Source organism: Oxyura jamaicensis, chromosome 6 (genome assembly GCF_011077185.1).
Source record: "Oxyura jamaicensis isolate SHBP4307 breed ruddy duck chromosome 6, BPBGC_Ojam_1.0, whole genome shotgun sequence".
Lineage (NCBI taxonomy): Eukaryota > Metazoa > Chordata > Aves > Anseriformes > Anatidae > Oxyura > Oxyura jamaicensis.
Genome location: NC_048898.1, coordinates 6,882,343 through 6,894,902, shown reverse-complemented (window position 1 = coordinate 6,894,902; position 12,560 = coordinate 6,882,343). Strand labels below are relative to the sequence as shown.

Below are 12,560 nucleotides of genomic sequence, written 5' to 3'. Positions count from 1 at the left end.
GATCCCTTACCTCCACAACTGGCCCCATCAGGATGCACACTGGTTTGGACTGATGAAGGGGTTGGATCCTTGGGTGCCGGCAGCTGAGGAGTTTCCTCCTGGGTTGGCAGAAATGCAGAGCACAGATCGGTTTCGAGGGCTTGTAGCTTCAACAAAGAATTCTGCAGACAAAAGCAGAACATTGGGCTAGACAGATAATAACAAAATACAGAGATAGCTCTTCAACTCACTGAGCCCATCAGAAGCGCCTGCAAAGGGGTGTTCCACTAGCAGCTCTGAGAGGATGTGCAAGAGAACAAACACGCATTACTCCACGAGTTTCCTCACTTCTGGTTATTTAAGTCCCAATTTAAATGGATTATTCGTGACACGTGGGAAAGATGACATCGTCAGCAAAAGACAATTTATTCTAGGAAGGCAAATTGAGATGGTGTCCCTTTTCTTGGTCTTGAAGCAACACACTAAGCAAGTATTTCATTCATTGGGCTGACATCACGATCTGATGATATTATGTCCCTCCCCATTCACCATTCACAAAAAAAAAAAAAAAAAAAAAAAAAAAAGGTATCCCTTTCCAGCCTATTGTGCAGTACACAGCAGTGAACAAAGAGTTACTGAGAACACACGCCCTCATGGGATTCTTGGAAGGGATTTTTTTTTTATTGGCTTTTTTAGAGATACTTCTTTATGTAGACATTGCTTTTATGTAGGCGGCTGCTGCTTCTACAGGGCAGAAAGATCACTTCCGATCTGCTGCAAAGGCAAAATTAACAGATCATTGTCACTTGCTGCAGACAAATCAATGGGAATGAGACCCGTTATCTGTAACATCACTTCCAGCTACTGTGTCGTGCTTGGTCCATTTCTCATTTTAATCTTCAATGCTGCATGCGATATTCAGCTGTACAATCTGACACAAGCATCTTGCTGTGATGTAAATGCTGTGAAAGCTCTAATCACCATCCAACTGGGCAAAATGACTCACTATTGATACCCTGTGCATTCAGCTTCCCTTTCTCAAGGGAAATACAGCTTGCAGCTTAAAACAAAAACACACAAGGCTGTCTTAATAATCACACAGCTGGCACATTCAGAATATACATAAAATGTTAAATCACTCAAATGGTACATATTTGTGAAGAGCATTTTCTGAAAAAAAAATCTGAGTCATAACAGAAAAAAAATATTCCTTAAGTTCATACCGTAAAATGCTCCTTTTTCCCTACTATATCAAAGATCTGAACCCAATTTATTGATACATTTAAAGAAATTATTTATTTATTTATTGGAATAATTTCCCTTGTGTAAGAATATATCACCTAATTAGTAAGTAGTTTAATATATTTGTGCATTATTTTAATTGTTTTTTAAGCCCAAGAATGCCAGTCCTTTTTTTTTTTTTTTTTTTTTTTAAAGAATGTAAATGAATTTGAATGAAAACAGCAGGGAGGAATTTCAGCCTTGATTCTTTTATAGAATTCAGGCAGTGAAAAGGGATTGGAAAGTAGCTCTTTCAAAATAGGGAAGTTGTGAAAAAGCAAAAAGTTATTTTTCCCTGTGAAACTAAGTATGCTGGTTTTAATGGGCAGCCAGGGCACTGGTTCTTGAAGAGTTTTCATGACCCATCAGGCCTGATTTTCTACCTCCTCTCACCCCACCTATACCCAGTGTGGCTGTGGAGTTACCACAACAGATGGGCAGTGTTTTACAGTAACTATACAATTTACACACTAGTGAGAATTTTGATCCCAGCATTGACCTTATCGCATGGTGTGCTGATAGCAAGCACCCTTCCAAATTTTGCAAGGGAGTCTCTAAGTCTCCCAGTCTCTACATCTCCCAGTAAGGGGAACATAAACAAATAACTGACAAAAACACCTAGCCTTCATGGACTTCAGCATTTGAGAAACAAATTCCCAAGTCAAGAAAATACACTCATTTTGCATCACTATTTCTTATGATATGTTAATATTTATGGCAAACTCAGTATAAAAGCATTCACACAGACTACATTGTTAAACATTATTTCAGCAATGCCTGTGGTGTAATTCACCAGCTGGTTTATATTGAGTTTTATATGATGTTTTTTCACCCGTCTGTGGAAGGTGGGTGGATGGCAAATTTCCAGCCCCTACCAAATACTGAAAAAAAAAAAAAACCCACCATATAATAATGATAGAAACACCTTCTATAATTTCCTGAATATGCCCTTGACAGTCCAGAGAAGGGCAACAAAGCTGGTGAGGGGTCTGGAGAACAAGTCTTATGAGGAGCAGCTGAGGAAGCTGGGATTGTTCAGCCTGGAGAAGAGGAGGCTCAGGGGCGACCTTATCACACTCTACAGGTACCTTAAAGGAGGCTGTAGCGAGGTGGGGGTTGGTCTGTTCTCCCACGTGTCTGGTGACAGGACGAGGGGGAATGGGCTAAAGTTGCGCCAGGGGAGGTTTAGGTTGGATATTAGGAAGAACTTCTTTACTGAACGGGTTGTTAGTCACTGGAATAGGCTGCCCAGGGAAGTGGTTGAGTCACCATCCCTGGAGGTCTTGAAAAGACGTTCAGATGTAGAGCTTAGGGATATGGTTTAGTGGGGACTGTTAGTGTTAGGTCAGAGGTTGGACTCAGTGATCTCTTCCAAAAGATCTCTTCCTAGGTCTCTTCCAACCTAGATGATCCTGTGATTCTGTGACAAAAAGAGTAAGAAACTTTTATCGCTTTGATGTTACCAGAGGAAAAGCCACCACCTGTCCATGTACAGACAGTTTTAAGCAGCTGCCAAGCAGAAAGCTGCATCAGGCAACAGGATGGTCCTACTAAAAGGTAGGGATGACCCTGCTGCCTTCCCTGCCCCTCTCTGAGGGGCTGTCTGAAGTACGGGAAAAAGCCAAGCAGCCAGGTGGATCCTGCCAGTCTGGGACCCGCAGAACATGTTAGAAGCAAATAGAAACAGCTACAATACATAAAGAAAGCGGGAAATGTTAGGTCACGGTAGGTACCACCATAATTTTATGCAAATTCTTCCATGGAAAACCAGTATCATTGAAGAAATTTAAACTATGGCATGTTATAGCAGCTGACAACCTCATCTCAAATACTTCAGACTTGATGCTCATTCCAACCTTATTCTGGTGCCTAACACTAGTGCTATGCAATAATTTCTGTTCCATGTTAATATAAATGAAAAGACATATTAATATTTAAAATGGATTATTAGGTTTATTGGAAAGAAAACCAATTAAACCTCTTAAAAACAGTATTTTGCAAATTCGAAAAAGAAGCAATTGTAGTTGTCTTGGGAAAGGTTTTCTTATATTTGCTGTTCTCTTAAAGTAATTGATAATTCAAAGAACTTGAGCTATACCAATTCCACTAGAGGAAGACGAAACAAAATCCTGCATTACTGCAGATCAAAGATAATGAAAAATATAGACATTTACAAGAAGTCCAAGGAAAACAGAAAGTGATGCAGTGTGGTATTTCATTCCTATTTGTAATTCCTGCTTTAAGAAAACATAGTAATTAAAGTATCATACTCTTGTCTGCTGGAGAAAAAACAGTACAAAAGGATCATCATTTGCTGAGGAAGCTCAGCCTGCAGTAAAAAAAAACATGTTTACAAACCAGCAAGGTTGTAGACTGTACCCACTGACCATCTCTATTTCCAGCAAATGATTATTAAAAATCAAGAGATGAGGCCTTAGGGCAAGGAATTATTGAGATGACAGGTAACTTCTTATATCTAAAGATAAATACCACTCACCTATACTCACATTGCTATATCACTCTGGAGAATGTGATGCTGAACGAACAAATGTGCCCTGTTTATCACCAAAATTCTCTGGCAATGAATGGAAGTCCCCCAAAATAGCTTTATATATGTGCGTGTGTGTATATATATATATTATTTATTTAATGTTTTAAATTGGTGCTGTCACTACCTGCCTCTCCAGCTGAAGGTCCCCTGCATGGGGCTCTGTAACATCAGCCCTATGAGCTGTGTCAGTCAGCATGACCAGGGTGCTGCAGCCCAAGAGAAAACAATGTGCCAAATGGAGCCTCACAGCCCCACAAAATTTCCCTTGTTGCACCAAGGGCTATGGTACCATTAAGCCTGCTAATTAATCAGTGCTCACAGCAGACCTCCAGAGAAAGCAGATAGCTACCAATGGCCAAAAGAGAGCCGTTGAAGTTAGAAATAATTTTGTTCCATTTCATTTGATTCCTGTGGAACTGTAAGATCTTGTAAATTTAGAAACTGAGGAAAGAGGGAAAGGGAATGGGTCTGCCCCTTCCCATAGACCCTGCCCAGTGTCAGAAAAGCCTGGGCTTGGTGCAGTCTGTGTAAATTGAAGCTGCTTTTCCCCACATGGTGTTTCTGAATATTCAGGATGTCTGCACCATGCCCCTAGGCCTGCTCCTGCCCACCCCGGGACAGGAAGGTGGTTATTCCACTATATCCAGTTTATTGACGGCTTTACTGGATTTATGAAATCAGTTGAGGCAGAGAAGGAGAATAATCCAAGCTTTCAGAATTTAATGGCCTTTGAAGTGATTCATACAGAAAGGAACTGAACAAATATCAGCCTGTTCAATTTCCTCACCGTAAGGAAATTAAAAGCAGAGCTAGAGCAGTGACATATAAAAGCATCTCCCTTGCCTTTTAATCTGAGAGTTGAGGTTAAAATAAGATAGGTGTATTTTATATGAATATAAATAAATCTGTGGTACCTGCTAGGGCAATACTTGTGTCCTGAGGCAAATGACATTTTCAATTCAAAATTTTCCTTACGAGGAATAAACAAGCAACTATAAGATAGAACAAGATATGCCCTGGGTTTGTATAATGTCACAGGTGACCAGTGAGGAGAGACAACAATTTCTCTAATGCAAGAAGGGAACTTGTTTTCTAATGGCACATTTCCATTTGGGTTTGAAGGAGACCTGAGATATACTACAATCTAAGATTTTGCAAAAGAAAGTTAGCAACAGAATGTAGCTCTTGCTCATTCCCCATAAATGATTTGCATTTTATTTTAATTTCTGATCTATTTATCTGTTTTAATATCTCACACTGTTTTTATTATAATATTTTATTTTAGCCTTTAAGGAATCCTTTGCAAGAATTTTAAATCTTGTAATTTAAATCTTGTGTGTAGCCAGGAGTTTGACTCAAAGACCCTTGTAGGTGCCTTTGACCTCAGGATTTTCTATGGCTCACGAATTTTGGTTCTGGAAATTCTGGTGACATTTGCAATGGAGCTTCTCAGAAGAAATGATTATTTAGTAATTTATCCCAGGACCTTAATTGGCTTGACCAGTGCTGAGAATACGCCCTTATATTGGTCACAGAAAGTGCCTAGTTATTATCAGGATTTTCAACAGTGAGCTGCACAACGATGACACAAATGCACAGGAAATAATTAAACGTAAGGAGAAAATTAAGTCTGAATTCCTTCAAAAGGACATGTTGTGGTTTTCTCCTAATGAAAGTCAGGCATCTATTAATAGGCATAGATATTCAGTGGCTCATTATGGAAACAAAGCTGTTTTTCCATGGCTTGGCAGGAATAGACTTCCTTTTCTCCACCTGCCTGTACTGTCATCTTAGTCTACACTTAAAGTTTTGTCTGCTCCTTGTTTAAGTCCAAGCATGTTTGCAGTACTATCTTGAAGTATTAAGTTTGCTCTATGCTAGTATGCAGATACCCTTGTTTGTGGAAGATGCTTTATAATGTTTGCCATTTTCAATAATTGCACATTTTGTTTTTAGCCTTCCGTATATTGCCTTGATTGTGACAGTTTAGCCCAGGCTCATCCATGGTCACACAGACAATTTCTTTGTGCTCTGCTCTCGCGCTCTGCTCCTGCCATAATCACTCTGAAAAAACCTCCTGTTTCCAGTGTCACAGGTGTTATCTGGCTTTCCTTGCTTTCTCTCTTCCCTCCAACTCCCTCCTACTGACAAGCCTACCTTTCAGACTATGTTGTACAGTTCATAGTTTATTTATACAGGAACCTTGAAATCTTATTTTTAAACAAAACATAATTGATGGTTGAACATATTTAAGCTGTAATATGATGAAAAAAACAAACGTTCTTGCAAGACGGCATTTCATTTAGTCAATACTGAATGTTTAGTTCTTTTCTGATCACAGACAGAAAGCAGCATAGTTCATTTACAATATTTTTAATATCTCTTGCTTCCAACTTTTAAAGCATTATAGTAGTCTTGCATCACATTATTATGCTTTTCTCCAAAAACAGTACTAGAATGATTCATTAAAAAGCTAACCTAAAATTCACAAGTGATTACATTATTCCAAGAGCTGAAAATTAACAAAAACCAAATATTTGACTCAAAATTTGTAACACCATATTTCAACTTTTGGTTACACTCACCTCACTTAAGCTGTGCAGTTGCTCAGTTGCTTCCTTTTGTGAAATATATGCTTTCTGATCTAGACTACAAAATAAAACAAGAATTTTCACTCAATAAATTGCTTGTGTGTGCTGCAAATATTTCAAACTTTTCATCATGTCTGTACATAAATTGCAAGTTACAGGATATTTATTGAAAAAATAACATTTCTATGAAAGTTACTTCTGTATTTTATACCTCATGCAAAAAACACTGGTGGATTTATGGAATTCTACATAATATATTTAAACTCTGAATGAGAACCTGGAAACTATAACTTTAAAGTGTGGACTCACTCTGTCATACAAAGAGTCCTGCAGCAGCATGATTGGCTCTCAGCATCATAAGCTAATAGGGTTAAAGCCAAAAATAAGTCCAAACATTTAAACCTAAGTACAATTTGTCCCACATGCTTTAAGTTAAGAACAGAAGTTTTCCTGTATCAGAGCCATGAAGAATAAACCCTTCTGTATTTCTACTTGATGGTATTTTAGGCTCCCAGTCTTCAACTTTCTGTTTAAGTTCTCTTTTGCAAATTTCACAAAGACTCACAGGACTCTCATGAGGAGCTGGAAAACCTTTAAACAATACAGATTTCCATGTTTTGTACTCTCACTTAGCAGCCATCAGTGTCCATATCTTAGCTTTTCTCACAGTGCATCACTGCTTCTCCATGCAGAAGTAGGAAAGGAAGGTCCTGGACCAGCAAGGGGAAAATCTTTTCCCACTGACTATAGTTAGTGAGAGGACTGTGCTGCATCCAGGCTGATGCAGTCATATCCTAGGGCTCCATACACATGCCAGCTTCAGGGTTAGTTACAGGTATCTATCAAGGAATGAAACTGAAGCCTACTAAAAACCTGCCATGGATTAGGTGAGAAACCTGCCAAGCCTCATACCACAGCTCTATCATTTCCCAAAGCAGAGGCTTTCTTTCCACATAAAACTTCAAAGACTGACATGGGTGTATCACAAGTTGACTTGCAACAACAGCATTCAGCTGAAGCAAGAAAACCATTGCTGTCGCAGAGAATGAGATTTCTCATTGCTGAAAAGGTGGCAATATTTGTTCAAGACTGGTCCCTGCAACAACTCACTCGTGGATGTGATCAAAATCATTACAATACCCGGATTCCTTTGGACAAAATAATTCATATTTTTCAACCTATCCTGCTCAGTCTCATCCCAGCAAAACCAAGCAGTTTTAAAAGTCTCTAGAGACAACAAAGTACAGAGAGATACACAGTCCTTTGTGTAGTTCTTTACCAAGAACTATATAGTTCTTCATAGATTTATGAGGCATTTAAAGACTGAAATGTGCACAAAGTCTGCCACAAACACTTTCTATACTAAAATAGACATGATAGGTATAGCACAATGAGCTTCCTTTTGCCTTCAAAAAGGCTCTGAGATGTGCAATTTCTGTAGGAACAAAAAGGAGTCATTTTGGTGGTGGTACATGTAGCACCAGCATGGGAGGCTTCACAGGCCAGCCAGCCTGCACCTCACTGAAAATATATTGTTCAAAAGTGCATGAGTGATTGCTGGAGGAACTTAAGCAGCAAGGTACCTTTGGCTGACTGTTGTACCAGCATCTATCTACATGTCTGTATAGCTCTCCACATGTATATTCTTTGTGCCATTTCTCCTAAAAATGAATAGCAAACATCTCTGTAATGTGAAGAGAACAGAAGGAAAACCAAATTACAGAAGCAAAAAGATTAATGCCTAACAACTGCTTTTACAAAGCAGCGACAACAGTATGAGGCAGCAGAAAAGAGTTTTACTAGACTATGAAATACCATGGGCATCCAAAGAATAGGAAAAGTGAAATGTTCATAGTTTTGTTTAATAACATATAAGGAAGGACCTGCAAGACTACAAACAGCTGAAGAATCAATGCACTAATGAAGAGAAAAATATTTAGAGTGATTTATTACATTGAACAAGTGCCAGACAAGTGGAAAGGAAGATAAGGAAATATCGAATTTGTTCTCTTCTGATATTATTTGGATGACTCTTTTTCAGGGTGCATCAGACGCAGCAGAACTTAACCTACCTCAGCAAAAGAAAACAAAAAAGCTAAAGAAGGACATTAGCAGTTCTTATATGTGCAGGATGATATTCTACATAATTCACAGCTATATCACTCATGAATCTTGCACTCTGGAAGGTAAAAAGTTTACAGCATCCCTGCAGTACTACCTCTCTCATTCAGGATGATGTACTTGTCTACTGTTTTAAGGGATGCAGAAGTCTTGCATTTCACTCTTTTTATTTCACTAAAAATACTGGAATAAGATGTTCTTAGTTTTGTGTTCTTTGGATTCAGAAGATGCTAAATATTTTTTCTGAAATCATTAACATGAATAAACATTTTTGTGTGAAAAAAACATTAACAGCCATCTATATATGCTGGGCAAATCCTATTCTATAGGGTTTTGGGGTGTGTTTTTTTTTTTTTTTTCCACCAAGATTAACCACTCTGCTAGGCAAATGCAGGTTATCTGATTGTCACCAGGCAACAAAGGGCTTACAATTTAATAACTAAGGGTTGGATCCTACTCTCATTAAAAGTCAATCACAAATTATCCATTAACTTCAAAAGCAGCAGTAAGAAGCCCTAATTTTCCATCTGTACTGAGAACATCAAAATTATTTTGAACTGCAGCTGAAATTTTAAATAATTGCAGGCAACCCTTATTTTGTATTATTGACGTTGCATAAAATAATGAAAATGTAATTCTCTCTATAGCAACTATTCAAATATGAGTAACATGATTTTTTACAAAATATAAAAAGCCTGATCTCTCACCCTTCCTGCAGTCTGGCAACTCTGGCTTTGGTAGAATTATTGTGTTTTGCAATGGCACAGATGACAAAGATTCAATCCAATAACATGTACATTTGAAGCTTGTGGACATAACAAGAAAAAAAAAATCTAAATGTTAATTATCATAACAGAGCTCCTAACAGACTTCAAGGAAAGGACGAATTTGCATGAATAGTGAGCTGTTTAAAAAAAAACAGACCAAAACATGTGAAGTATTGAATTATGCATGATACCACTTCTAAACCCATATAAAATTCAAATAAAAACACATAATTTTAAAAACTAGGGAAAATGTTTAAATATAACCTAAGCAAATTCAATTCTTATTTCCCAGATTAAAACAAGAAAGGAGCGTTACATTCTATAATCTCGACATCTCCAGCCTTTACGCTCCTCCCAGTTCTACCTTGGATTAGGACTAGATTCCTGTATGTTTAAACCCGTGTAACCCTGGATTACACTAACACCATTCTCTGGAGACGTTTATGCACCACAGTGCCACATGCGCTCAGCGTCTTGGGCCAAGTAATGCAGTAGAGGTGCCATTAATGATAACTCCTTGAAAGCAAACTCTACTCTGTGCTGTGGATTGAAACCTCTTTTCCAGATTCACTTTCAGTCTGTTCTGGACCCATATTCCTTCCTGATCTCCAGTCTGTTTATGTTTTACCCTGCCCATTGTGAGGATGGCCTGCCAGGAGAATAGCTCAGAAAGTGTAGTCTCAGTACCACATCAGGGGACTAACTCTATCCAGAGGTTACATTACATGGGTTCACAGAATGGCAGACCCCACAACCAACACACCTCAGCATCAGGGAAATGGAAACATCATTTCTGAGACCCACAAATGGCAAAAAGCACTACAAAACTCAAACATACTCACCACCTCATACAGGGCTGCAAGTAAATGCTTAAACAGCTGGCTTATGAATGCTTAAAAAGCAAAGCAGAAGCACAACAGGCTTTTGGATTAACACAGAATGTGGACTCTCAATAAAACATCTTTAAGGGCACAAGACTGCTTGGACACATCCTAGGCTACTCTATGGGCAGTCCCCGGATGCTGGAGCAACCAGGACATCCAGAGAGCCAGCAGAGCAGTGTCTGTCTCAAGTTGCAGTAGTTAAAGGCTAGCTGTGGACCACCATTATCTGCGTTTCTTATTATGAGTGCCTCTCGTACTCAGCAGCCACAGTCCTTATTTGGGCTACAGCAATATGCTTTTTGCTTTTTCCCCTTTGTCATCCCACCACCACCGCCTTTTTTTTTTTTTTTTTTTTAAAGTGGATAGCAACCCAAGAGTTTGCTCATGGATTTTCCATTTCTTGATACAAGAAGTATCATTGGCACCTTATACACCAATATTTTAATATCAAGACTCCTGAAGGAACTGCTTTTAGGAACTGATCCATCATTTCCCAGCAAAACAGTGTTTCATCAGCAAATCAAGATTTGCTGACACAGAGGTAAGCACAGACACAGACTGGTCATGATGAATTTTCACCAGATCAGAGGAAATCTGGCCAGATTTTCTCCTGGCTTGCCTGGCCACCTGCATGGCAATGAAGCCTCCCCAGCTCTGCCTCACCCACGAGGCTCCGCCACATGGTATGGGGACATCAGCAATTCAGCATCTTCCCTGCTCTTTCTGACACATCTCAGAGATGTATCGGTTGAGCAGAAAGCATGGAAGCTATCAGAGTCAACACTTGAACTGCACTCTCAGAAGCTACTTGCCTTAAAAACTTCGTTACTGAAAGCCTTGCTAGAGCTCAGCCTACCAAGGTGGAACACAGACATCCTGAGAGGTTCTGACTGAGCCCCAGATGGAGGGAAGCCCAGGGTTCTCAGCATTCCCACATTTCCTGGAGAAGAGTTGTAGATCTGACAGCAACAGCTATCCTGAAACCTCTGCAGAAATTACAGTCCAACCCAGGGACAAGCTGTGTCCTACTGAATGAAACCACTCCACTTCTATTTTGTTTGAGGAATAGGAAGCAGGGGGGATTTTTTCTATGTCAGAAAAATAAATAAATAAATAAATGTAGCTCCCCCATTGACTTGGAACACAAACTTGTCTGAAACACTGATATTCCCACTGCCCAGGAGTCCCATGCTTCAGCCTCATCTGTATAACAAGTATCTGAAGAAAACACCATCCTCCACTCAGGTAAACTGCAGGCACAGCTCTGCAATCCAGATCAGTTTTGCTGATTGACTTAAAAAAGGCAATCAGTAAGAGCAGCTTTTTGCAATCATGCAAAATCATACATGCTTTCCTGTTCTCTGTTAAAAAAAGACAATTCTCTTTATTGCACCATTTGTTCCTGGGGCTTGCATGTAATTTTTATCTCCCAGAGGTGCAGATTATATTATACTCTTATCCAAACCCAACTACACACAATGACTAGAGCAGTATTCAATGTAATCAGTGGCAACAGCATTAAAAATTCATGTTCTTTTTATAAAACGTAAAGGTTTCCATCTACACAAATGGCATTTCATATTCTAAATTGATGCTGATTTTCATAAAATCATGCATGATAAACACCTCAACGTTAAAACTCTTGATTCACAGGGCAAATACAGCTTAGCCAAGAACAAGACTATATCCCCTCATTCTTCTATTTCAAATACAGTATAGAGTTATCCTTAAATCTGTTCACCAAGTCTATTCTCCCATTTCTCTCAAATCCCACTAACTTTTCCTTCACTGTTTCAGTGGTTGTGAGTCATTATAAAATGAAAGCACGCAAACAACCAACCCCTCCACCCAAACAATCTACGCATGCACTTGTGCCCTATTTCTATGAATTGTTTCTCTTACATTGAGAGTTCTGCTCTTCTGTCACGTATCTGTTTGTGAAATTACTATGTTATGTCACTCTGAATTCAGATTGTTCTGCTAAGTGGGGACTGTGCCCAAAATTTTCTTGTATCTCAGCAGTTTTTATCTATATCTAGTCAAATTAAAACTGACCTGGTTTTGCACTGACTAGAACAGATTTCAAAAACATACAGTGCAGATGTATTTAGATTTTAAACTCCAATGAGACTAATTACAGAGCTATAGCAATCTGAAGAAATTATATTATAGAAGAAGGAACAACAAAGCTTACTAGAAATAATCTACCTTAGCGTGAGACAGAAATAAACCCTTCCCCTCCTATCCTCCCCACACACATCTGATAGCCAGACGAGCCTGCCCAGTGGCACCCCTGCAGCAGTGTGGTCATCTCCTCTTCTCCAAAAGACCAGAAAGCTTCTGGTCTCTTCTGGTCTATGCGTTATGTATCCTAGGAAGTTGCAAT

General features: G+C 39.0%; 1 protein-coding gene across 13 annotated transcripts in view; it reads right to left on the bottom strand.

Annotated features, from left to right (window-relative positions):
- The window catches only part of FAM13C (family with sequence similarity 13 member C), a 129,386-nt gene that overhangs the window by 23,131 nt on the left and 93,695 nt on the right, over window positions 1-12,560 (bottom strand). For all 13 annotated transcript variants that reach the window (XM_035330050.1, XM_035330053.1, XM_035330058.1 and 10 more), the window contains 2 exons: window positions 6,397-6,460; window positions 11-161 (listed from right to left, as the gene is read on the bottom strand). In XM_035330050.1, the coding sequence (XP_035185941.1) occupies window positions 11-161; window positions 6,397-6,460 (215 nt within the window). The remainder of the gene's footprint in view (window positions 1-10; window positions 162-6,396; window positions 6,461-12,560) is intronic.